The 27,667-nt window shown below is 35.5% G+C and overlaps 2 protein-coding genes across 3 annotated transcripts in view; both read right to left on the bottom strand.

Annotated features, from left to right (window-relative positions):
- Window positions 1-2,199: 2,199 nt before the first annotated feature.
- LOC119768981 (probable transcription-associated protein 1) lies at window positions 2,200-5,372 on the bottom strand. The gene is made up of 2 exons (XM_038260847.1): window positions 5,052-5,372; window positions 2,200-2,556 (listed from the first exon to the last, which is right to left on the bottom strand). Exons 1-2 carry the CDS (start codon window positions 5,271-5,273, stop codon window positions 2,200-2,202), a joined length of 579 nt encoding a protein of 192 aa, XP_038116775.1. The 5' UTR covers window positions 5,274-5,372.
- A 1,161-nt stretch (window positions 5,373-6,533) lies between these two features.
- Window positions 6,534-27,667, bottom strand: part of LOC6032540 (CDC42 small effector protein homolog) — a 104,697-nt gene continuing 83,563 nt past the window's right edge. For both annotated transcript variants that reach the window (XM_038263004.1, XM_038263003.1), the window contains exons 4-6: window positions 17,584-17,837; window positions 7,079-7,185; window positions 6,534-7,006 (exon numbers count right to left, since the gene is read on the bottom strand). In XM_038263004.1, the coding sequence (XP_038118932.1) occupies window positions 6,998-7,006; window positions 7,079-7,185; window positions 17,584-17,725 (258 nt within the window). In that variant the 5' untranslated portion in view covers window positions 17,726-17,837 and the 3' untranslated portion in view covers window positions 6,534-6,997. The remainder of the gene's footprint in view (window positions 7,007-7,078; window positions 7,186-17,583; window positions 17,838-27,667) is intronic.

A 27,667-nucleotide genomic window follows, 5' to 3' on the forward strand; every position in this document is an offset into this window, starting at 1 on the left:
TTCTCATTTTTTTTAAATTCGAAAATTCTTCAATTATAAATTTCAAACTTTCAAAATTTCTAAATTTCAGAATTTCTTAATTTCTTGATATCTAATTTATAAATTTCTTGATTTCGAATCTTCTAAATTTCTCAATTTCTAAATTTGTGAAATTCTAAATTTGTAATATTCTAGATTTCTGAATTTGTAAATTTGAAAATTTCTAAATTTCTAGATTTCTTAATTTCTAAATATATAAATTTCCAAAACTCTAAATTTTCAAATTTCTAAAAGTCAGAATATCCTAAATTCAAAGTTTGTATACTACTTAATTTCTAATTTTTTTTTTTTCAAAAAAAATCTGAATTACAGAGTTATAAAATATGTAACTTTCTGAATTTTAGAATTTGTGAATTTCTGATTTTTTAAATCCATCATCAGCAATTTAACACACACACACAATCAATTCGAAAAAAAAAACACTCCGACTTATGGGAAATTGAAATTTTAAGCCAACAAATGGCCAAAACCTTTGTTTATCAACATTTCTTGAGTTTTTTTTTAAAGGACTTTTAAACATATGAAACACAATAGCTTATAGGGGAAGGAGGGGCAAGACGACCATATGGGACAAGAGGAACAATCGCTCGTACGGCCGTAATTTTTACAATTTTGATTATTTCCAGTATAAAGATTTGTTGCTAGCAATGCAATTAGCTGATTCTACTACCACATAACCGCCAAAACGACGTAAACGCCACTGGGAACAAAATTGAATGAAGTTTACAAAAGAAAGTATAAAATAAGGCTTAGGGTTCGTTTTAAGGCTCATTCTATCAAAATGCTTTTTTTCCTAGATCAGTAGTGTCCCTACCAATGACTTGCACTTATTATAAAGTATGGTTTAACTTTTGGTTATTTTTGTAGAGAGCTTTAAAAAAAATTTGTCCAGATGGGGCAAATGTACCATATGGATTTTTAGTATTGAAAAAAATATAAATTGCTGCAACAACATATTTTATTGTTTTATTTCACAATCAAATATGTTGTATAAAAGTACTTAAAAACTGATAAACAATTCCATGCCAACATTTCAAAAATTGTCATGTACACACCATCCTTTTTGAGAAAAACGCATTTAAATTTTGAGCATCCATTTCCAATTCCCATTTTAATATAAAAGCAAAATAAGATGTTCTAATTTTTTTTTTTTTTTTTTTTTTTTTTATAAAATATAGTTTTATTGGTTTCAAAAATACAAATAGGTGGATTAATTTCCCCAGTCTGTGCAGGAATTGTACTTTTTCTTGCGTGATCTTCTCTTGGCTTGGTGGCTATTGTTTCCAGGTTTGGCAAATTTCGCTTCGTCGTCGTCGTCCTCTGGAGAAATCGAGCCAAACATTTCATTAGGGCACAAAAGCAAAAACCGCGATTCGAGAAAATCGCTTGCAAAAAATGGACAACTTGTTTCAATTCCTATTTAAAAAATAAGCATGACTGATGGTATTTTTACTGATGATTCGATAAAACACACCATTATCCTCAACTCTGCTTTACTGCTTCTTAATTTATGTTGATTTTCGCAATAAAACTCATAATTTTAAAAATCTCGTTATTAGGCCCTTTAGCTTTCCAACTGCTGTTCATAATGGGCCCTTTCTAAATGCAATTTCGAAGAGAACTAAAAGGGCACTAAAGCGCTGTCACCGGATTGTTGTTTTGAATTATGTTTATGGGCCCTTTTGTTTAGTTAGAAATAATGAGGAATTCAGTGGAAATTTTGATAATTGGTGAAGTTTTATGATCGAATGGAGCAGATAAGGTATGTGAAACATTAAAATTCTTCAAAAGTGTACTGAACAGCAGCCGCGGGCCGTATTCAATATTGTATTTCGACGAAGTTTTTTTTTTCTGCAGAAACCCTTGGTGAAACGTTAACCAAACTTTGTTTTGAAGTGAATTAGTGTTAAGAATGTATGAAAAGTTAACTTTATAACATAGAAAGTTCCTTAACCACGAAAAACTAACGAAAAAGAAAAGGGCACAATTGAACTTTTTTTTCTGGTTTGGAGTGAACATTGTTATGTGCCCTTTTGTTTTTTTGATTTTTTCAATAGGAAATTGTTTGCTATCAATCTGATTCTTGGAGGGCATGTAGGGAGTGTACTATGGAGTGGAATAGTGGAATAATCCCGAATGTTTACTTTTTGGTTTTGTGCCCTAATGAAATGTTTGGCTCGAAATATCCATTAGATTGGACTGGAAGTTTGTTTGATCAGATTCTGTTGGTTTTGTGTGGTGCTCATCGTCCGAGGTCGTTGGCTCGATTGTTGTTGTTGCTATTTTAGGTGGTGTTTTATCTGGTGCTGTTTCTGTTGCTGATGGTGATGGTGCTGATAGTGTTTGTGATGGTTTTGTTGTTGTTGGTGGTGGTTGTGCTGGTGTTGTTGTTGTTGTTGTTGTTGGTGAAATCGTTGAACTTTCGGCACATTTCTTTCCCTGGTGAAGTGGTTTTCCACAATGGCGGCAAGTTTTAACTTGCTGGTTGTATACCACATAGGCTAATTCCCCCTCGACCTTAATAAAGGAGGGAATTGGCATCTCCAAGTACATCCGGACAACTCGAACTCCATTCGGAATGCCTGGGAAATATTCTCGCCAAACCTCTTTCCGAATGGAGCTGACCTGCCCGAATGCCTCGAGATGGTTGATTATTACTAGGGTTAGTGAAATTTCACGATTTCGCGGACAGCGTGAAATCCGCGAAATTTTGCTTTTTCCGCGAAAGCCCGTGAAATTTTATGTTTGTGTGAAAATGTAACGATTTTTCTCTAAATATTTAATCAAATTCAAAAAGGAATAAAAATAACTTTATAAACTACTGTAGAATTAAGCGAGTGAATACCCTGGTTTAATTACTAATATAGGGTTAGTATTTTTTGACGATTTCGTGAAATTTATCAATTTTCTCAAATCCTTTTTGCCTTCCTCACGTTACTGAGGAAAGGCTATAAAATCACTCGAAAAATGAACTTCTCAATTAGACCTCCTAGACCCACCTTCATGTATACCTATCGACTCAGAATCAAATTCTGGGCAAATGTCTGTGTGTGTGGTGGGATGTTGATCAAAAAATTGTCACGCGATTATCTCGACATTGGCTGAACCGATTTTGTCCGTTTTGGCGTCATTCGATCTGTCTTGAGATCCCATAAGTCGCTATTAAAAATTATGCAGTTTAGTTAAGTACTTCAAAAGTTATGCTAAAAAACCGATTTTAGCAAAAGTCCGGAAGATTGTAAAAAGGGTGGTTTTTGTAAGAAAACCCGTCATGCTATACATTTTCAGAAAGGTATTTAAAAGACCTTTACAACGTCCAAGACATTGAAGATCTGACTATCCTATCAAAAGTTATAAGCACTTAAGTGTTATTTATACGCTTTTTGGAGGCCGGATCTCAGATATGTTGATGAAAACGTTGTCCGGATCTCTCATGCGACCTATCGTTGGATAGGTATTCAAAAGAGCTTTCCAATGCGCCCAAGACATTGAAAATCTGACAACCCTATCAAAAGTTATAAGCACTTAAGTGTTATTTACGCACTTTTTTGAGGCCGGATCTCAGATATTTTGATGAAAATGCTGTCCGGATCTTTCATGCGACCTATCGTTGGATAGGTATTCAAAAGACCTTTCTAACGCGTCCAAAATATTGAAGATCTGACAACCCTATCGAAAGTTATAAGTACTTCAGAGTTATTTATGTACTTTTTGGAAGCCGGATCTCAGATATTTTGATGAAAATGCTGTCCGGATCTCCCATGCGACCTATTGTAGGATGGGTATTCAAAAGACCTTTCTAACGCGTCCAAAACATTGGAGATCTGACAACCCTATCAAAAGTTATAAGCAAGTGTTATTTACGCACTTTTTCATTTTGGATAACACCCTTTAAATGTGAGGAAGGCGCCAACCACCTAAGGGTGGATTAAGTAACGTTTTTTAATAACAGCAACAACTCAATAAATATTTCATCCAAAAAGACAATTTCATTAAATATTATTAGTTTTCAATTAAAAAGCTTGAATATACCTACATGTATGTCAAGTTGATACGAACCATTTGAAGAAATATTCAGTATTTGAGTTTTTTTTTATTATTAATTTAGTAATATTTTCATTCGCTGTATTAAAAATTTTACTGCTATTTTATTTGAATTGTTTAGTTTTGGAAGAAATAAAAAAAGAATTATTAAGCTTTGTTTTATTGAAAATAAACTGAAGCGTATCTTTGGAATCATATTTTAAAATCATATCAAATTTTCATTTTGGGTCTGTTTAATTTTAACACTACATATTTGTTTATTTGGGTGGATTATTCCAGTGAAAGTTAAAAAAATATTACTTATTTTTGGTTTCCTTTCTCATTTAGAATAAAAATTTAAATTTAGTTAAAAATCATATTATTTTTGCAAATTGTTAAATTTAGTTTTTGAAAAGTGATCTTACACCCTTAAAAATATGTTTAATGGGCTAAAAGTCGCAGAAAATTTAAATTATTTTACTCATTTTGACCTTGCTTTGTTATTAAATTCAATAAAATGTAAAATGATATGACAGAAGCAAAGTAGCGAAAACATTTAAGCTTTATTAGTCGAATATTAAAAGAGCAGTTCAGTAAATGAGAATACGCGTGCCCTACATTTTGTTTCTAAACCAGGAGGATTGTTTTTGAAAATTAGGAGAATTTTTTGTGTCGCATTCAAATTGAGTGAAGATTTTTTTAGTTTATTGAAGAATAATATATAATGAAGCATAAAAAGTAGTTTCTGTGATTTGAACATAGGATTTTCAGGGTCATTTGAACATTTTTGAAGTTCCGCGAAATTTGCGTGAAATTTGGTGTTTTGAAATTGTGGTCTCCGTGAAATTTGCAATTTTCGAGCGTGAAAAATCACTAAGCCTAATTATTACATCGCTCGGCATCTGTGGTGGCAAATCGTGGACGCGAATTTGAACGGCGTCGTCCTCCGGGAAAATAGGTATGCGGAAGACTTGGCCTCTGCATCCTACCTTATGCCGGAGGTTGTGCTGTTCGGCTAGATCCCATGCTTCCTCCGGCGATCCTAGCTCGATGATGACGTGGTTTCGAGAGTTGTTGAGTTGGATGTTGTTAACTTTTTTAAGGTCCAGTTCGAGGTTGTTGATGATGAATTTCGAAACTGATTCGATGTCCGTTCTCACCGGCAAGACGTTGTAGTCAATAACGACGGCGTTTCGGCGATATTTCGACATTGCAACCGATTTTTAACACGGCCCCGACAAGGGGAAAAAGAACAAAGGAAATTCGCAGAGGCTAGTGTTTTACGTCCGACAGCGGCAAGAACAAGTTGTCGTCTGAAATGATAACAAACGATGAAAAACGTTATTGATACTTAATCATCCAAATTCAATAAAACTTTATTTCCGTCATTATATTTGAGAAAAATAAACATAACTTCTTTTGAAATCACCAACGTCTAGATCACCCTGCTGTCATTGAGAGGGGCGCTTTGTTGTGATTCGTTTTTCTTCGTCGAATGCACATGGCGCTTATTTCATGATGCTTGTTTTTATGGAGACTTTTATGCAAAATTGTCTGGAGAAACGACTTCCGTGTTCGGTTTTTGAAACTTTTGACGTTTAGAGCACTTTTCAAAACAACAGTTTTAAAAAATGATTTTTTTATTTTTTTAAAGAGGCTTGATCCATCCTATATTTTTTGTAAGTCTAACTGTAACATCTTAGGCTATTTCCACAAAAAAATGAGCGAAAAAAACGTGTGCTCAAATTTGACTTTTTAACTTAAAAATTCAAAAAAAAAAATCTCGTAGAAGCGGCGTATTTCATTTTTTCAGTGTTCAGCCCGTCTAATTTCCTACAAGTTTGTGTTCGACCGAAGGTTTGACCACTTTTTGATAAGATGTAACGGCTTTGAGAAACAGCAATATTTGAATTACGAAATACAATAAGAATTAAAACACTTACGCCCTTCTCAAATGTCATTATCGAGTGAAACTGGCCTCGTATACACAAAAATGGCTTACATAAGCGTAGGATAACATGTCTACAATGTTTCATTGAAATCGAAGAGGCCCAGTTAACCTCAGGTTTTCGGATAGAGTAAAAGCCATTTACAGCGTTGATGATTATTAGATTTTATTATGTTTAGTTTTTTTTTAATTTTCTTTAATAACAACGTTACATTTAGTTGTGCTCAAACTATAAACTCGGTTGTAGACATTCAAAATGCACACTTAATCTCTACAGCTTAACACTAATTTCTTCTCAACATGTTTCTCTTCTGTATTACATTTGTTGTATAGTATAGCAGTTGTTGTTGTTTTATACATTTCTATCAGTTAGTTAAGGCATATGCATGAACATTATGTGATATTTTTTAAAAGTCGTTACAATCTGAGGGAAGGCAGTGTTTTGAACGATTTTTAATAAACTTAAACTTATTTTTTTTTTGTTAAAGAGGAACCATATATTTACAAGTAATGTACACTTTCAAACGCACGCATTTCACTCATCAAACACGTGCTCGCTCTATTTGTTTCAGGCTCTTTGCAATCGTTCTGTTTTATTTCAAATCATTAATTAGTGAAGCACCATCAACGAATTAGTTTTTGATTGGAACACTCATCTTAACGCGCAAACTACGCATGTTAGCTTTATCATACTTTCTCACTCGCAGCTGCGCGCAAATCGGCTTCTTTAAAACCAATCTTAACACTAACCAGCAATCATCGAATTTGTTGGAGCTCTACCGAAAACTTCTTCTTCACTCGGAAGCTCGCACTCTTAATTAATAATTACAGTTTTTTTTCCTCTTCTGATTTTTGTTAGTGGCTAAAACTAAACGATTCTCCGCTACTGCTGCGCCTCGTCAAAAAGAAACCGCCCCAACTGCGATGTTTAATATTAATCACCTTACAAACTACAGCGTATAATAAATTAACGGACGGCGTCGCTTATCAGCAGGCCTGCCAACAAAAGAAAAGCAAAATTAATTCCGCGTCCGTTTAATAAGAGCGGCCGAAAACCAAAAATCTTACCTGCAGTCTCAGCGAGTTCATTTCGTAGCCCCCTTTACTCTGCATCTGGTTCTGTATCGCCGAAAGGTGGTTCGTTGTCAGCTCGACGTCGTTGGATCCAATGTGACCTGCGAGTAAAAGGAAGTATAAGTTTGCATTTTTAGATGGCGGTTAATAGCAGAGTTGCGTGGATTCATTAGCGCATTTGCACAAAAGTTGAAAAGTGCCGCACCGCACCATTAGTTAGAGTGGATTTGGTTTTTGGCGGCTAGTTTGTTACAGAAAAGGCTGCTTTTTTAAAAGCAATATACGGTCTATGTTCGCATACATGTCCCATATGCACAAGTAGCAAGCTGAGAAAAACGCAAGTTTGTCCCACACTTAAGGCTACTTGTTAAGTTTTCGCGAAAAAACTAGATTTCAGAGAAACAATCTGTGCTGAACCTGAACCTGTTCCATACCAAATTTGAATTTAACCATTTTTTAAGGGGACTCGGAGTATGTTTCCACCTGATCAGGTGGTTTTCAAATAAAAATTCGGTCGAAAATTGAAATATTGAAATCGTTTATTTATCCGAAATATTGCAGTTTTTGAACCCTACATCCTCCCAAATTTTCATCCATGTCGGTAATGTGGTTCCTAATTAAACTGGACTAATTTACTGTGAGGGATAAAAAACCCTAAAAAAGTTAAAAGCCATTTTTTCATTTTGTAACCGCTTCAACGCTCTGGCGCAAGACGGAATTATTTTATTTTCTCGTTAATTCTTGACATTACGAAAAATAAGTTGTTCTGATTTTGAAAATCGAAAATGCTTGTGTGCGAGTACAGCTTACAACCGACCATGGCGAATTGGGCAACAAACAGCGCTTTTCAGTTATATGATTTTTGAATTGATTCATGAATGGACCATTCTTTATTTTGCTATTTCTTTGAAAAAAAAATAAATAATAATAACTGTCGTTATCTTCGTTTTGTAAGAAAGGCTCTATCTCAACCCAGGTGGGATTAAATTGGGTTTTACCGTTGTACATAAAAATTGACATAGGGCTTTAGGACCCTATTACTCATAAGTAATTCAAATGCATATGAGCAGTTTTTCACGGAATCGGTTATTTTACTTTAATTTTAATTTTTGTATTTTTTAATCCGGCTGAAAATTTTTTGGTGCCTTCGGTATGCCCAAAGAAGCAATTTTGAATCATTAGTTTGTTTATGAGCAATTCTAGCCCAAAACAGGAATTTTTCAGGTACTTTTTTCTCGACCCTCTCCGATTTCAATGAAACATTGTAGACATGTTATCCTACGCTTATATAAGCCATTTTTGTGTATATGGAGCCAGTTCCACACGATAATGACATTTGAGAAGGGCGTAAGTGTTTTAAATATTTTTGTAATTCGGAATTTAAATATTTCTGTATCTCGAAGCCGTTGCATCGTATCAAAAGTGGTCAAAGACAAACTTGTAGGAAATTTGACGGGCTTTTCGATAAAAATACACTGAAAGAAAAACACCCAACTTTTATGAGATTTTTGATTTTTAAGTTTAAAAGTCAAATTTGAGGGAGCCACGATTTTTTCGTTCAAAATTTTTGTGAAGATAGCCTAAGATGTTACAAAAAGACTCACGAAAAATGCAGGATGGAGCAACTCACCTAAAAAATACAAAAATCATTTACTGAAACTGTTTTTTTGAAAAGTGCTCTAAACGTCAAAATTTTCAAAAACCGAATACAGAAATCGATTTTCCAGACAATTTTACATAAAAGTCTCCATATTGACCATTGTCCTAAGTCCAAAAAAAATATGTTTTTTGATGGTTTTTGGCAATTTCTATATGACAGACTTGATTTTTCAGTCTCGTAAATATTTTTACCGGAAAGCTCGTCAAATTTCCCATAAGTTTGTCTTTGACAACATTTAAATTGGATGTATGAGCTTGCAGATATAAGCTAATTACATTGCTCATAATTGAAAACATCATTTTTTTCAGTGTAGTATAATAACCTGGATAGTAAATTAGCTTATATCTGTAAGCCCATACATCCAATTGAAATGTGGTCAAAACAAACTTATGGGAAATTGGACGAGCTTTCCGGTAAAAATATTTACGAGACTTAAAAATCAAGTCTGTCATATAGAAATTGCCAAAAACCATCAAAAAACCTATTTTTTCTACATTTTTATTTTTAAAACCGCTGTAACTTCACAAGGATTGGACTTAGGACAATGGTCAATATGGAGACTTTATGTAAAATTGTCTGGAGAATCGATTCCCGTATTCGGTTTTGAAAATTTTGACGTTTAGAGCACTTTTCAAAAACAGTTTCAGTAAATGATTTTGTATTTTTAGGTGAGTTGCTCCATCCTGCATTTTTCGTGAGTCTTTGTAACATTTTAGGCTATCTTCACAAAAATTTTGAACGAAAAAATCGTGGGCTCCCTCAAATTTGACTTTTAAACTTAAAAATCAAAAATCTCATAAAAGTTGGGTGTTTTTTCTTTCAGTGTATTTTTATCGAAAAGCCCGTCAAATTTCCTACAAGTTTGTCTTTGACCACTTTTTGATACGATGCAACGGCTTCGAGATACAGAAATATTTAAATTCCGAATTACAAAAATATTTAAAACACTTACGCCCTTCTCAAATGTCATTTTCGTGTGGAACTGGCTCCATATACACAAAAATGGCTTATATAAGCGAAGGATAACATGTCTACAAAGTTTCATTGAAATCGGAGAGGGTCGGGTACAACCGATTCCCTATTTGGCATGGAATTGCTCTTATATAATTTCCATACAAATTTGACAGCTGTCCATAATAAAATGATATGTGAAAATTCAAAAATCTGTATCTTTTGAAGGAATTTTTTGATCGATTTGGTGTCTTCGGCAAAGTTGTAGGTATGGATATGGACTACACTGAAAAAAAAATGATACACGGTAAAAAAAAATTTGGTGGTTTTTTATTTCACTTTTTGTCACTAAAACTTGATTTGCAAAAAAACACTATTTTTATTTTTTTTTATTTTTTGATATGTTTAAGACGACATCAAATGCCAACTTTTCAGAAATTTCCAGAATAGGCAAAAAATCTTTGACCGAGTTATGATTTTTTGAATCAATACAACTTTTTTCAAAAAATCAAAATGTTGGTCAAATTTCAATTTTATTTTTCGATGTAAAATTGAAATTGCAATCCAAAAGTAGTTTAGTGAAATTTTGATAAAGTGCACCGTTTTAAAGTTATATCCATTTTGAGATAACTTTTTTCAAAATAGTCGCAGTTTTTGATTTTTTAAAAATAGTGCCCACGTTTGACCACTTTTGAAAAAAATAAGATGAGAAAATTCTCTATATTTTGCTTTATTGAATTGTTGATACGACCCATAGTTGCTGAGATATTGCCATGCAAAGGTTAAAAAACAGGAAAATTTATGTTTTGTTCATCGGTCATCGCTGAAATTTTAAAGTTATCGCAGTTTTAGTGAAAAAAGTTGTTTTTTTCCCGTTTTCGTCATTTTCCCATTTTTGAGCGTGGCGCGTCGAAAACCCCAGTTTTTATTTTCAAAAGATCGTATCTCAGAGTATCGAAAACATAACTTCACCATTTTTTGATATATTATGTGAAATTATCTGAGGAATCTTAAAAATATTTTCAGACATAGGCTCTTTGGTCTCGAGACCTTCAAAACAGCATGTTATGTTTTCATTTAACCTTTTCAAATGTTAAGCTAGATTTTTGAAACTTTTTACTATTTTTCCCAAATAGCCAAACTAATCACCTTTCTTTTGCGTCTAGGACAGCTAAAATCGGATGAAATGGCGCGGAGATATGTTTTTTAAAAAAAGTGGTTTTTGTGAAAATCGACGAAAATTGCCATTTTTCGAAACACCCTAACACGGCGTAGGTCACCCTAATGGCCAAACAAAAAAATACTGGTCTAATTATTTCGGCCAAGGATCCCCCAGAAAAATTTTGAGCCCGATCGGAGAACTTTTTTTTCAAATCATGCTGTTTTCGTGGGGAATTGCTAAATATAGAGAATTTTCTCAGCTTTTCATTTCATTTTTCAAGTGGGCAAACATGAACACTATTTTTTAAAAATCAATAACTGCGTCTTTTTTGAAAAAAAGTTATACAAAAAAGGCTATAACATGAAAACGGTGCACTTTATCAAAATTTCACTAGAGTACTTTTTGATTGCAAATTCAATTTTACATCGAAAAATTAAATTGAAAAATTTTTGCGACCAATATTTCGATTTAAAAAAAAATTGTATTGATTCAAAAAATCATAACTCGGTCAAAGATGCCCATCCTGGAAATTTCTGAAAAGTTGGCATTTAATATCCTCTAAAACATATCAAAAAATAAAAAAAATAAAAATAGTGTTTTTTTGCAAATCAAGTTTTAGTGACAAAAAGTGAAATGAAAAATCACCAAAAAATTTTTTACCATGTATCATTTTTTTCTGTGTAGTCCATATCTATACCTACAACTTTGTCGAAGACACCAAATCGATAAAAAAATCCTTCAAAAGATACAGATTTTTGAATTTTCATACATCATTTTTGTATGGACAGCTGCGAAATTTGTATGGAAAATTATATGGACAAACTAATGATGCAAAATGGCTTCTTTGGGCATACCGAAGGCACCAAAAAAGTTTCAGCCGGATTAAAAAATACAGAAAAAATCGAATGACCGAAATCTCAGAGAATTGCTCATATGAGAGATTTTTGCAAACAGGGATTTGTGTATAAAGTGGTTTTAAGTTTTGACTGAAGTTATCTAACATCGTTTCTCCAATAGCATGAAAATACAAAAAATCAAAATTTGATTATGATTCTTCTTTTTGATTACCTTCAAAATGTTCCAAATTTGTTAACTGACGCAAATTTGTTTAATATTTTCAAAAATATTTTTTTTTCAAGATCAGCATTTATGAAAGTAACAAAAAAGACAATTTCGAAAATAAAAAAAAATAGAAAACATGAAGTTTAACACCCAAGAAAAATCAAATTGCTCGCTCTACAAAAAATTGGACTGTTGGCCAATTTTTATTATTAAAATAAAATAAAACTAAAAATAAATTTAAAACCCAAGCGTAACATTTCAAAGGAGCCAAAAACTGTATTTTTATCCCTTTTGAAAAATTCTTTGCATTGCTTTATCTCAGCACAATTTCTGTCCGGTTTTCAAAGTTAAAAATTAAATGTTAGAGAATTTCCTAAACCATTTGATAAAAAATATGTCTGGATTTTTTTTTGAAAAGGTCCAATAAACCAAATTTTCAGATTTTGCTTTTTGGGTGTTTTGAATACCCCTGACTCAAGGTGTTTTCAAAAACACCCAAAACTGGAAATTTGGTTTATTGGACCTTTTTTTTTTAAAAAAAACTCCAGATGTTCACCTTTTGAAAAAATAAAAATAAAATGTCATACCTGGAGTTTACCCTTAAACGGCTATAACTTGAAAACGGTGCATATAATCGATAAAAAAAGAATACTATTCCATTGCAAATATAATTGAATTTTAAAACAATTTTGAAAATTGAGTACACAGCAAAAAAATAGTAATCCAGCTGCGTGTAAAAGGCCTGGGTGTAAAATAAATTTTGCATTATTTTATGAAATTCTATGTGATATTACCCCCTGAAATATGTAGCCCATCAGTATGGGAAACCTACTGCATAATCCTTCCCATTCTTTATGGCCGAATGGGCTAAGGTGCCAGTCCGTACTGTTGGTGCTGGGTTTGAATCCCGTCGGTTGTAACTTTTTTTTGTGTTTACAAAAGTTTTACATGCAGTGTGTAATATTTAAGGTCTTTTTGACGAAGGTGTTGTGCATGCATTTGCATGCGATTTTACCATCGGATTTGTTTATGTGTTTCTATGCAGTTGTTTGTTTATCTTCAATATGGAAACGTCAACTTTCCGTAGATTTTGAAATTTTCCAGTCCATACGTCAAGTTTCTGATTTGATTACTTTTCCGTTATAGAAGATCATGATCATGATGCAAAATACTAAGCTAAGTACTATTTTCTAAGCTAAGTGGTTGTAGATAACCCATAATTTGAGTCTCCGAAATACGTATTTTTTATTATAGATTTTTTAATGTTTCAGGTGACCATTGCCACCCTGGCAACTCAAATTCCATTTTGAATTCCCGACTTTTATAGAACCTAATAGGAATTTCCCCTCAAAAAAATTAATGCGAAAACTGTTTATAAAATTAAAATAGTCAACCGAACATAATTAAAAGAAAAATGTAAATTTTAGTATTAAAATTTAAACTCAACATTAATTTTGAAAACATGAGGCATAGACGCATCCATCCACCAATGTCATTCTCGATTCAAAATGGCTCCATCCCAAAAATACCTGAAATATTCCTGTTTTGGGCTGGAATTGCCCCAAGAGCAAGTCATTGGTGCATCATCCGCCCAATGTTGATCACCGTTTCCGCGGTCTGGGGCAAATCCATTTGGCATAATGGACATTTAGCATAACTGGTTTTTCAGAAGGACGTTTGGCATAATTATTACTAGCTCGTTTTGTTTTATATAATAAATATTTTTCATTTTAAAAATACTGTGGACTCTCTGGCTGTCGATCTTCTCGATATCGATATTGCTCCAGCTGTCAATAAATTGTTTTGATTTTTCAATCTATAAATTGATAATTCCCGCTCTCGACGGTCCCTTCAATATCGACAAGGTAACAATTTATTGCTTTTTTCTTTTTTTAACAGATAATTTTGGGCCCATTGTGCATAATGGGCATTTTCCAGAAGTCGTTTGGTATAATGGACGTTTGGCATAATTATTACTAGCTTTTTTGCTGTTTAGTTATTATTTTTTATTTTAAAGATTCATTTTACTTTTCAAACAGATAAAATAACTTTATTATTCTTATATCTTATATATCCTCTTCATAGTTTTACAGTTTTCCCCTGTCAAAATATAATGCATTTTTTCAGTGAAATTTTCCCTTCTTTTACATAAAACCTATAAAAATGTGTACTTTTTTATACTGATTGAGAAAAACAAAAAAAAAGCAAGTAATATTTATGCCAAATGTACCTGATGTTTGTTGAACAAGTTATGCCAAACGTCCTTTATGGCAAATGTCCATTATGTCAAACGTCCCTGATGTCTTAAACCAAATATGCCAAACGTTCTTCTGAAAATCCTTTATGCCAAATGTCCATTATGCCAAATGGATACGCCCGTTTGTTGATCACTTTTTCGTTTGACACTATTTTAGTTTGTATACCCCGTTGGTTGGTCAAAGCAAGGGGCGACATCTATATCTCAATACAGGCAGCTCAACCTCAGCCAACACAAGCTGTCAATTACGGCACCAAAACAAAGCCAGAACAAAAGGAAGCTGTCACTTACGGCACCAAAACAAAACTAAAACATTATTTTAAATTTTTGTGTTCTAAACTTTCTCGTTGGGAGCAGATGGGCATTGAACTCTGAACCATTCGCTTACGAAGCGAAAACCGTAACCAGTCAGCCACGGCCGCTCCCGATTTCCAGACTTTTCCCGACATTTAGACAACAATCATAAATTCCAGAGTTTTTGCAGATTTTGACGAATTCTAGACTTTTTGTGCTTTGAGGTTTCCAAAAAAGTTTCCACGTGGTTTACGGATGGTCTTCTTCTCAAGAAACAATTTTTTTTTACCATTTTTGTATGGAAAGGCCAGCTGCCAAAAATTTGTTTGTCGGATTAGCAGAGTACCGACGGCAGCAGGGAACGCGAAAGGAGGGACGGATCCGGTCAACTTTGCCGGAAATAAAATACGCGCGAGTAACAACAGAACTTGACTTTATTGTTGCGAAGCTGGCTTAGAAAAAAAACTAACTGTGACGTTTCACTATTTTCTTCAGACTTTCCTTTTGACGGGTGCGACAACGGTTTGCTATGATACCGGTTTTTCTATGCGCACCATTTCTCGTCACGAAAAAAAACCCGACACAGCTCGGTAGCTTGATCGGTGCACCGAAACCAAAGTTTGGTGTGACGGCGGTGTGGATCGGGTACACAAAACTGACTTGGTTTCTGCGCCTACCACACGGGAGAAGTTTAGAACTCTTGATGCCTAGCAAGCCAGCTGAAATCAACACTTCTTAATGGTGTGGTTGTCAAAGGCACTGCATTAGTATTTTAAAGGTTCTTGGTTCGAATCTCGACAGCTATTATTTTATTTTTTTTGAACGTTTTCTCTATTCCACTACAAAAATCCATTCAATTTTTTAACCCTTTGACTAGAGCGTCGCAGGTTCGAAGAAGTTTTTTTAATGTATGTAATCACTTATTTTAATAATAAAAATTGAAAAAAAAAACTCAAAAATATTTATGTCAGGATTGAACCAGGAACCTCGTAATTAAAAGACGGAGATCACAACCGCCAGGCCACCCCACAGATGTGAATGATGGCTAACAAACCTCAATCAAAACAATGTCGCCTCCGGTTTACTTGGATCAACCATTCTGTTGAGTTGCATCTTGGTATACAGTTGGGTGCACCGGTGGTGTACCAAGGTGCTTTCGGTACAGTTGCTATGGTGTGACAATAAACAGCTTGGTTTGGGTTCTAGAGTGACACGAAAACCGCACCACGGCGCACCCGATCTTGGTGTTCAGTGAAGCCTGATTTTCTTGAACGGCGGCGCCGTTGTGCGCAGGGTTGCATCCACGCACGTCACCACCTATAGGGTGGCTCAAAAATAAAAAAATGTACGGACACTTGTATGCCCAAGTAGCACTCATAACTTGTCGACTGTTGAATAATAGTTAGACAGCTGTTTTGGATCAACATACGAGAAAAAATGTCAACGTTAGTTACATATCAGTTTGTTTCACTACTTGTATAACTGACTTATGTAACTCATGAGATGTGTGCTATACAAGTGTTAAAACACAGTCAACTTCACTCTTTTCTAACTTTTACACACAACATAGGCAATATGCACTCGCTCCTAACTCCATCGAATTTGCTGATTTTCACTATTAAAACAATTTATTTTGGAACACTTTTGATAGAAACTTACTTGCTCACTTCCTATTGAGCTATTCATCACTTTATTTTACTTGAAAACACTTTTTATGAGCTGTAATTGAACGTCAAAGTGCTGATATGCCAAGACACTGTTTCATCTGCAATGTTTTACTCGAAAACAGTTTGTTGAATAAAAACAATATTGCACTGTTTGTTTCACTGCTTATCAAACATTGTCATGTGACGGCATCTTCTAAAAAATGGGCGTGGCCAATCATTCTATAAATAACCTTAGGTTTTTTCGCTTTGTTACACAAATGTTATCGGAGAATAGATTATATAACTGATGCTCAACATACATATTCAACTTGACATTGCGTGTTGTTAGGTGGTGTAAATTTGTACATGAGGAATTTAGAGATTCAAAAATGTTTATGTATTGAAGATTACAATAAATTTAATTGTTGACCGATTCATTTGTGAACACATCGCTGGTAAAAGCTACAAAAATTATCAGCTTATGGAGTTCATGATAGAGAAAACAACAAATTGAAATGACACCGATTTTCAATGTTGCTCCGTGGTACGGTAATCGAAATGACAGTTGAAACGGTTTGTTATAACAAAGTTATATATTGGAGTTATAAAACTGATTTGAAACAAACTTATATAACTTCAATTCCAATGACAGCCTTCGTTGGAATTAAGTTCTTTAGCTAACAAAACAGACAGCAGCCTTCTTATTGACGCTTGGGCCAGCTTGTTTACTATGAAGCCCCGTGGAGAGATGTGGAAGCGCGCCTGGACCTGCCGTGGAGATAACAACAAATCGTCGAGGTCATCGGATCGAATCTTGGAACAGAGGAAGTTCATCAAAAAAGGAAAATCTAAAAGTTCTCCATGCAGGGATTTTCACACTAATCACATGCACTCCATGATTGTTTTTCTTTTTTTTTAATTCAATTTCGAATTATTTTAAATGAATCTTGCAGAAACAAGCGTACTTTTTTAATTAGCTTCGTCGTTGACTACAATTCTAATAAGAAACGTTTGTTTACATGTAAGTTAGTCGCCGGTTAGACAGCTGTTTTCAATCTAACTTTCCTTTCCAGTGTGCGCTTTGATTTGACAGCACAGCCGTAAACCACGCCCCTTTTTTTCGTTGAATCTCTTGTTAGATGGCACAGTGTTGTCAAATACAATTATACAACTTACTCTGATAACTTGGATCATTTTCTGGCAAGTTATACAACAGAAAAAAGTGCGCTTTTTCCAGTTCACAGGAGTTGTAGAACAAGTTGTGACAACAAGGCGGATTGGTTATACAACCAGTTAGGAAATACGTTTATCTGACAAAGTGTGTTGCTTGGGTGAACCAATAAAGCAAAAAGCCTTCTTTGATTATAGGTTAGGCAAAAAGGTTCAGCTAAATCGTTACATACAAGTGAAATCTATACTAGCGGTTGTCGTGAAGAATTCCTTTATCCCCTTTTTTAAAAAACTAACCTGTGTGCACAAAGTTGGTGGGGTTGCCGATCATGGACCGGTCTATCCGCAGCCGCTGGTGGTGGCGCCTTCGCCGCGGGCTCTGCGGCTGGTGGAAACAGCACGAGAACCACTGCAGCCAGATATCGCCCGTGCTGGCCATCTTGCCGCTCTTCAGTTTTCTCTCCACCCTGGATGAGTTTGCGGCGTCGGCCCGCGTCCGACTGCCTCAAATAAGGAAGTTCTAGCTGGACACGCTACTAGTTGTTGATGTTCTGAAAAAGAAGAGGAAGAAGAGGAAAACAACAAAGAATTAATATTGAAATCAGGTGCATTGTGCTCGTCTTCAAATAAGGGGGGAGATCATAATTTACGCCGTGGTCCGACGACTTCCTTCTGTCTGTACAGTACACACTACACGCTTTGCTTGACGACCTTGGGGTGGCTTGGAGTCTTGGCCGATCGCTATGGTCATCTTCCCCCTCGTTACTCTTTGGCAAGTGAGCCGCGGGTTTGTGGTCATAAACAGACAGAACAGAGCAATTTCTCGTGCCACAACACTGACTACCAACTCGGTGGCGGAAGCTTTTAGCTGCAGGGGTGCTTAAATAATGTTTTGAAAATTTCATTTCAAATTCCGAAAGCTGTCTTACTCATACAGTTTTTAGCCTATTCTATAACAAAATAAAATTTCCAAAAATACCTCTCCAATATTTTCACCATGATCTTCAAAAGTTCAAAAATTATCAAAATATTGAAAATTTGCAAAATTGCCTGAAAAATCGACAAAAATTCTATATTTTAAGAACCCCCTTCCAAGTTGTGCCAACACCAACCAGCCAGCACAACCAAAACCACCGCACGGACTCTGGCTCTGGTTATGCTTTCAGGGTCAGACATTAACATTTTCTACACTGAGGTTGAGCAGCATACTTTTACTACACTATACTCTACAAGAGAACGAGAGAAACCCCCTACCTACTTCAAAGACAAAGAACTGGCGCGATCGCAGACATTGTGGCTCTCAAGACTTGCGAGGTGGAGGAGGAAAGACCAACAAGAATCGCTTTATCTTTGGCCCTCATCCCCTGGGGCGCGTGTGATCGTTAAACCCTAAGCCAACGAGACTTGTTTTTGTCCAAGGGGTTATAACTTGGGTTACGTTCTCCGCCCTAGGCGGAACTGTTTGTAAACAGTGACGGAATGGTTTATAAAGGAACGGACAATTAAAAAGGTATATTGCTGGCCAAAGAGCTTTCATGATCATTTTAAGTTCAGTTTGGGTTATTACATTTAAACAGTGCCATCAATTCTTCAAGTATTCAGATTAAAAAATGCGACGTCAATGCTCAAATCTGTAAGTTATTGCAAATGTATTGGCTTTAAAAGTCTGGAAGGATTGAAAAATCTACAAGTCTACGAGAGTTGAGTTCAAAAGGTTTTAAACACTAATTGTTGAAGTCTTTAACCTTGTTATTTAAAAATTATTCATAAAGTATTGGATTCCTTTTAGAACCCAAACTATAAAAAAAATCGCCATGGAATATCAGCGAACACCGACATGACCGTAGATTGATAAAACTTTCAATTTCATGAAGTTTGATATGTCGGATGATAGGGTTTATCTCATATTTCGGAAGTGTCCCCAAGGGGCCACCGGTAACCGGTTCTAGATTGGCCAGGATGGGTCAGCGAACAACGGCATGACCGTAGATTGACAAATCTTTCAATTTCATGAAGTTTGATATGTCGGACGATAGGGTTTCTCTCATATTCCGGAAGTGTCCCCAAGGGGCCACCGGTAACCGGTTCCAGATTGGCCAGGATGGGTCAGCGAACACCGGCATGACCGTAGATTGACAAATCTTTCAATTTCATGAAGTTTGATGTGTCGAATGATAGGGTTTATCTCATATTCCGGAAGTGTCCCCTAGGGACCACCGGTAACCGGTTCCATATTTGCCAGGATAGGTCAGAGAACAACGTCATGATCATGAAATGACTTATCTTTCAATTTCATGATGTTTGATGTGCAACATGAAGGGTTTTCAATAAAAAAAAGTCAAGTTGGCCGTTAATCGGGTACCCGGGAACCTGTTCCAGCTTACCCGGAAGTTGCCAGTAACACTCAAGAGTGGATCTGTCAATCAAGTTTAGTGTTTTAAGTCAGTTTTATTGATCAAAATCATCTATCGTAACTGTAATGGTATCACATATACGTGAAAAACAGTAAAACAAGAACTTTGCGGATATTCCGGATTTCCGAAACCGGTAGGTCACCTGGCCCCGACATTTATATTGTTGGTCAAAGTACAAAAAAAAATACCTGTCGAATGAAACCCGAACATCCTGATTGGTTGAAATTTGCTGGAGATATAAGTCGTTAAAGTTGGGGTCTCAAAAAGGTTTTTTTTTCGATTGTAGCAGATTCCCGGTGGCCACAGTGACCAAATCCATTTGCAAAGGTCGGTTTCGGAAAGGGGACATAAGAAGATTTCATTTGAGACCAAGAGAACCGGAATTGGTGAAATACTGTTTTTTACGGTTTTTTAATGTTTGGGGTCTAAAAGGACCCCAGTCCCATTAAAGTAACTTTTTTATGGACGCTCCCCTATTGGTTGTCAGAGGTTTATTTGTTTTGCAGAATATATCTGGAGTTTTTTTTTTGAAAAGGTCCAATAAACCAAATTTCCAGTTTTTGCTTTTTGGGTGTTTTTAGAACCGCCTTGAGTCAGGGGTATTGAAAAACACCCAAAAAGCAAAAACTGAAAATTTGGTTTATTGGTCCTTTTCAAAAAAAAACTCCAGATATATTAATGTAAGAAAATTTCCAGGCTCTCTAGCATGTATATAGAAAAAAAAAAAACAAAAAAGAGGCAACCCTCAAGTAACATTTTTAAACCAACTAGCCACCACCTAGTTTTATTGAGGTTTTATGGTAGCATCTTGATTGCTTAATAGTTTTATTGGGGCATTCACCGCAACTAATAAGCAAGAGCTAATTAAAAGGTTCTAACAAGGTTTTATGCCTCGGACATAAAACCAGATGAAAATAAAAGCCGACTGGCTTTCATTAAGGTTTTATGAAAGTTTTAATAAAGGCATTAAAACCAGATGGCAATGCCATGCCAAACGGTTTTTTTTAAACTAAGGGTGTTGTAGCTGTCAAGTGCCATTAGGCATGCAGAAAGTTCACTTAAAACCATAAGCTCCTAATATGATTGACCGCCATCTTGGCAGAAAAAAAAAATGAAAAAAGCATAAAATTGATTAAAATTCGATGAAACACACAATTATGATAAATATCTGGCATCGTTAGCATAGCCATATAAGTTCAAAAATATTTTAAACATTTTTTGCGAAAAAAATGCGAATAAAAAAATGTCATTAAAAACTGTGATTGCAGAAAAAATATTTTTGATGAAACGAGTTGGTTTTTTTGGCTGAATTTGAGCAACCAGTTGCGAGAAATAAGCTTTGAAATTATTTTAATTACCTCCAATATCTATTATATCATCATCGCAATTTTCAACAACCATCTCCATTATTTCATTTGGCAAGACGAAGACTTATTTTTTGCCAGAATATAATCTGTTTGTCATAAGACGCATGAAGACGTATGAAATGTCATTTTTCCCTAACTCCCAACAAGGTTTTAACAAAGGTTTTATCAAGGTTTTAAGGAGGTTGTTAGGATTCAGTTGTAAAGCCTTGAACTCCTATGTGGGTTTTATAAATAGGCCGTAACAACCTTTTGCGGAGGTCCTTTTGGGTTTTACGTGGGGTTTATCAAGGTTCTGGGGAGTTTGTTATGACTAAGTGTTTTTAATGTTGGTTTTTGCTGATAGGTTTTATAGCAGTTGTGACAGCTTTGATAAAACCTAAAATGTTACTTGGGCCACCGGCTGTATATAGCAAAAGTTATAGCGAATTTAATTTTCAAAAAGGTCCAAATGGACCCCAATACTGCCAGGCAGGGTTGTTAAAATATCAAAATATCAGCTCTCAGCAACTACAATTATCCCGCCTGAATATGCATGCCTCAAACACAACTGCTCTTCTCTCCTTATTGAAACTCTCAGTGCCGAACATAGCCGAACACGTTTTCGTGTTTACACACTCGCGATTGACATTTTCATTTTCTCTCTCATTCCCGCTTCTACGATCATCCTACCGCAACAGTGTTTAACCACAAAAGTTGCCGCAAACCCAATTTCGCAAACGCAGTTTAACGGGACGTCATGTGTGGTCGCTTCCTAATCGCCATCTCTCGTTCTTTCATTTCAGTTTTCGGAGAGATTGAGAGACTCAGCGGTAGAGAGAGAACGCTGGGAATCACGAGACACAAGAAGAGATCTCACAAGCTATAGTGACGGCCACTATCCAGATTTTCAAGCGAAAATGGCGTTCGAATGGTGAACGCCCGAAATGTCAAAATCACGCAGTGGTACCAACATTGCGACAAAAGTGTTCCATGGCATGACGGCCACATTTTTTTCTAATGTTGGTGCTACTGCGTGATTTTGACATTTCGGGCGTTCACCATTCGAACGCCATCTTCGCTTAAAAACCTGGATGCTCTCGGATGTTTTTGGTAGAGAGATAATCAATTGATAGCTTTTCTACACAGAAAAAAAAATCATGGTAATATTACATCTGGGAAGGGGTACATCTTTTATGTCAGAAAAAAGGTGTAATTTTACCTCTGGAAATGTGTAATTTTACCACTTTTCTGGTGTAATGCCACTTTTTCAGTCTAAATTGAGGTAAAATTACATCATTAAAGAGGTAATATTCAACCTTCCAAAATTAAAGCTTCCAAATTTACATTATTTTTTTCTGTGTATCACTCTTTGCTACACTGCTGCCAGGTCAAGTTTCCAGGTGTCTCCAGATTTTCATATCTCTAGCCTCAAATCAATTTTCCCGTTCAAACAACACAAAACTCTGTTAAATATACCTGAAAGCATCCATCAAATTTTATCATCACTCAAATCCAACTAAATTTGCTTTTTTAGTTGTTTGATCGTTGCGGATCGGCGGGTACTTGCTGGAGCACGAAATATTCACACCACACTGCACTGATCTTTCTATGAAAACCAAAAAAAAAAAGTTGTTATATCGCGTAGCCCAGATCGTAAAACCCACCGTGTGCTCATTTAGCGTGATTCATGCCTAATTCAGCAGACTTCAGTCGGAAATTTACTAAACAAAGGACCACCTTTTATTTGGTCAACAATGAGCAATTAAACAATTTTTTGGCAAAGCCAAATTATTCGGCAATTTATCGAACTTCAAGGTTGAAATCTGCTCGTCAATTTCGGAACCAAACCGCGCACGTGCAAAATTATCCACGAATTATTGCTCCTCCACCGCACTCGCGCAAGCTTGGCAGCAGGTCGCCGTTTAAATTAAATTAATTTAGTAAAACAAGCTCCCATTTGCGACCAGTTTGGTTGCGGTGCTGCTGGACGGACAACTTCAGGACAAACCAGTCAAAGACTCTGAAGACTGGATTTGGGTCACCCAAGGTTGGGTCGATTGTGTGTTTCGTATCCTAACCTTGATCTAGCTTAACGGGTATTATATGAGAGCATTCGATTCAGTTTTGCAGCTCGGTAATGTCTATATTTGCATATACTTTGTCCGCGGTGGAACGGTGCCAGGCGCTTAAATTGGATCTAGTGGCGATCAATACAGAACCAGCTGGTTGTACGCAGTTGAGAGTCTCGATGGTGGAAGAAGCACTTGAACAAGAAAAAGGGGAAAAAAAAATGAAATTACAAGCCTAGGTAAACTTTGAAAAATATTTGCAACGGCCTAATTGATTTTTCACAAAAAAAATATATTTCCGAACAAGGGTCCTGATTGCTCAAAAAAGACTCAGTCACTCACGAGCACAAATCTAGGGCGACGAAAACTGCTCTGATGTATTCCTACCGTTTGTCACTTCCACACCAATCGCTATTGAGCACTCTCTCTTTGCTCTCCCACTCACTCCAGTCGGGTAGTACAACGAACGGTTCAGAGAGACCGATTTCGTTAAGTCGCTCAAAGCAGACTGAAAATAGTTTGTGACTGGCTTTGTTTTGATCTCAAAGAAATTGCTTCAAATGAATGATATCAATAATATTTTGCAATTTTGTTGTTTACACAACATCAAAGACACATTTGGCAGCAATTTCCACCATGCCAAATTCTAATTGTCGGCAAACTATTGTAGAGCAGCCAAGTGAGTGCCGTGCTAGTATTTTTTAGGCCTTCTACTCACTGAACATATTTATGTGTGACTCGGGTTGACGGAAGGAGTAGGAAAAGAAATTCACGAAGTATTTGTTTCGCCGAGTGAAGCGATTGAGCAAGCCGCTGGCAGCCAGCGTGTCATTTTCACTCACGAATGGTTGCGCGCTCCAGTCGGCAAAGATTCGTTCGGAGATGAGTGAGTGATTTCTGATCTTTGAACTGAAATGAGGACACTTGTTTCCGAAAATCCATATTTTTTGCAATGTTCATGCCTCAACAAACAATGAAATCAGGTAAGGCCGTCGCTAATATTTTGGAATAAAGTTTATATTCCACGGTCTGGTCAAGGTCGAGGGGTGGTTGACCATTTTCTGGGTGCATGCTGATTTTGGCTAGAGAGGACCAGAAAAGTTATGAGTTTGAATTCCGAGTAAGAAGGAATTAAAGTGCTAAATAGGTTTGAGGCTCAGCCCAATAAAAATGGTGCGTTCTGATTTTGGAATATGTATGGAACACTGCTATGTTAATAGTTCTCTAATTTGGTCAAATTTGAACGTTTTATAACTCATGATTACAAAAAGTTTAATGAGCATTTTGACGAAATTACTATTTGTAATCAAATTTAAACTTTCAAAACGATGGTTTTTTAAACAAAATGTTTGTTTCGTATAATCGGAATCAAAGTATGGGTTAGAAAGTTCAATTTCCCGTGACGGGAAAATAATTCCCGGGAATTCCCGGGATTTCTCGGAAAAAAATATTTCCCGTTTACCGGGAAATTTGTAAATTTCCCGGGAATTCCCGAAATACAAACGAAAGTATACATTTTCCTACCTTTTTGGCACCAATGTTTTGAAATCATGCAAAAAGTAATAATTAGAGAACCTTATTTGATTTTATTCATTTCATTTGAACTATGTCTATAAATTTCATGTCAAGGTTTAATTCGGATAATATTTATTCCTGAAGCATTCACAACTAGGAATATTGTTTGGTTATATGTTGGGCAACAAAAATTACGCTATTATGGAATGAATATTACCTATTTTCTTTTCGACAACCAATTTTAACAATTTTTTGTTGTTATATCATTTGAAAATAAGCTTTTCACCATTGACCAAATTGGATAAAAATTTAATTGATATAATTAAATTTTTCAAAAAGGGTTGTCCGAGAAGAATTTGCTTAAAAGTATTCAAGAAATAACTGTTAAATTTTAGATATGAAAAAATATTGTTAATTTCAACCACTTTTACACAATGAAAATAATTTTAATCTAATTAATTTATAAGAACACATAACCATATAACTAAAATCATACCATAAATTGAACCATGAAAAATCTAATGAAGTTTACCCAAAGAATGCAACCATATTTCAAAAACTCGCTTCAAATTTTGTAAAACTGTGAGTTTGTATTTCAAGTTAAATAGCGCTAGAAATTAGATTTTTAGGCAAATTTAATGCTTATCTATTTATTTACAAGTTGAAAATACTTGTTCTGAAATATGTAATTTGCAACAAAAAACATTATTTCTACATGATATTTTTTTATTTTCGTTTCAACGTTATGGTCACTGACACAAATTTAAAAGCAATTTTATTTTTGTGGGGCATAGATTTTTACTGTCCAAACACTTTTCAACAAATAATACTAATATTTTTTTTGGTTTGGTACGATTTGAAAGACAGCATAAAAAATAAGAAAACTTATAATATTTTCTCAAAGTTGTATGATTTTATACAAGCATTCAAGCCATTCATTGATCTTCACACTGATTTTGGACATTAAAGTTGCCGTTCTAAACAATTCTGTTGCAACACATTAATCAGTAACAGGATAAGAATAATTTTCGTCAAATTTCAAATTTCCCGGGAAATTTGTTGAAAATTTCCCGTTTTCCGGGAATTTTGTAACCCCGGGAAATTGGACCCTCTAATAACTTAATAAAGTTACAAACTGTTGAAGTTTTTGGTTGAAAATATACAAAAATCGTATTTTTGCAATTTCTTCTTCTTATGTCACTCTGAGAAAAATGGAGTTAACGGTTTTTGACCGCTGATAATAACCGCGTAGGTTCAGTGATTATGGCAAACTACTCTGCTGTCATGTTAGGGAGAATCCTTGTTACAGCCATAGACCCACAGATTTTAACTCCAGGGAGTCCTTAGATGACCAAGACATCCCAACATATTAGTAAAGTGGTCTATCACACATCCGTGTTAAAAAATTGCTGACCTCTTGCTTGTTACGGCGGTAGACCCACTGGTCTTAACTACAAGGAGTTCTTAGAAGACCCAAAACATCTTAATAAGTTTTTACATCAATGCACAGTGGTCCAGATCGCAGAATTAAGTGGAAAATGGATTTTCAGAAAAATGGTGATGTTTTGGAGCTCTGGTGTCTTTACAAGAGTTGTTGCAAATGGAAAGGGGCAACTTTTGGTTTTGTTGAAAATTAGGATGGTTCACGATTAGGGTGATTTTGAAAATCTAACTTTACAGGAATATTTTTGGGAATTTTGTTGTCTTCTAAAAAAGTTGTTGGGCTTGCCAATCCAAGCAAAATTATATTTCGTAATCTACGCCTTCTATGACCAAATTTATAGAAAGCATCTGAGCAAACCTTAAAAAATCAGGACTTAAGGATCAAAATGTTACAGCCATTTTAAGGTAAAAAAGATTTTAAATTTAAAATTTAAATATCTCGAAAAGGCGCAAGCCAAATTTCAAGCACTAGGTTGCATTTGAAAGAGGAGATTTAGCACTACAAACGCTGAAAAAATCTAAGAGGTGTTTTTTTTTTTAAACTACAGATATCTTCATTTGAAAAAGTTTAATTTTTAAGGGAAAACCATATGGGACCACCCTAACGAAATTCGAAAATTGTTTAAATATATGTTTTTTTTAATGTAATTTTGCCCGCTGAATCTGAATTTGCCCTCAGAGTTGAGCCAAAGTGTCGAAAAATCGAATTTTTGGTCATAATTTGGGTTTATATGATAATTTTACAAGGAAACACCATTTGTATGGGCAAACAAACGAAAAAAAATCTTCTTCGGTTACAGGGAAGGTACCCACAAATTTTCAAGCAAAAACGCAAAGAATAAACTGAAGATTGAAATCGTAGAAAATTGCTCAGAAGTGAAGTGAAATTATAAGGATATTTTTTTATTAAAGTCATATATATTAAAAAAAATATCCAATCGAATTGTACATTAACATTCAACAAAAAAATGGTTCCAAAACTTTTGCAAAATAATAACATTTCTTTCCCTTATCAGCAAAACGTCACAAGCTTTCCCACACGAAAAAACAACAACCCGGCACCAGATGAGTCAGGCCTTACTAGGTTACAGGGGCACACAATTCGGCGCGGCCACCGTGTCTCAGTCTTTCCCCGCCGCGCGGCCACTTTCGGGGTCGTAAAACCGGCCTCCATCCCCCTACCCCTCTTTCTCACTCCGGTCGTTGATGCTGTGATGTACGCACTTTGGTCAAACCCACAAAACTCACAGCTCCACCGAGCAGTGCTGTGTTGGTAAGGTACGGAGACTCGAAACCCAGTGAAATAAATTATGCAACCGAAATCAACAAAACTGGTTTCCTCCTCCTTCGGAACCACTCGGTGAGTTTCATCGCGATCGACGAAGTCGGCGACGGAATACATCACACGGCGGCGATGGTGGCCACTTCTTTTCTGGACGGAGAAAGGCGCGAGGGAAAACCATTCGCAGTACACCATAAACACACAAAAAAGAAGAAGTAAAGCAGTCGAAACAACTCGTAATGTAGATGCGTTCGATGTAAACAACTCGTCCCAGAGGTGCTAGACCCAGTTTTGTAATGTGCCTATTTTGGT

Source organism: Culex quinquefasciatus, chromosome 3, assembly GCF_015732765.1.
Source record: "Culex quinquefasciatus strain JHB chromosome 3, VPISU_Cqui_1.0_pri_paternal, whole genome shotgun sequence".
Lineage (NCBI taxonomy): Eukaryota > Metazoa > Arthropoda > Insecta > Diptera > Culicidae > Culex > Culex quinquefasciatus.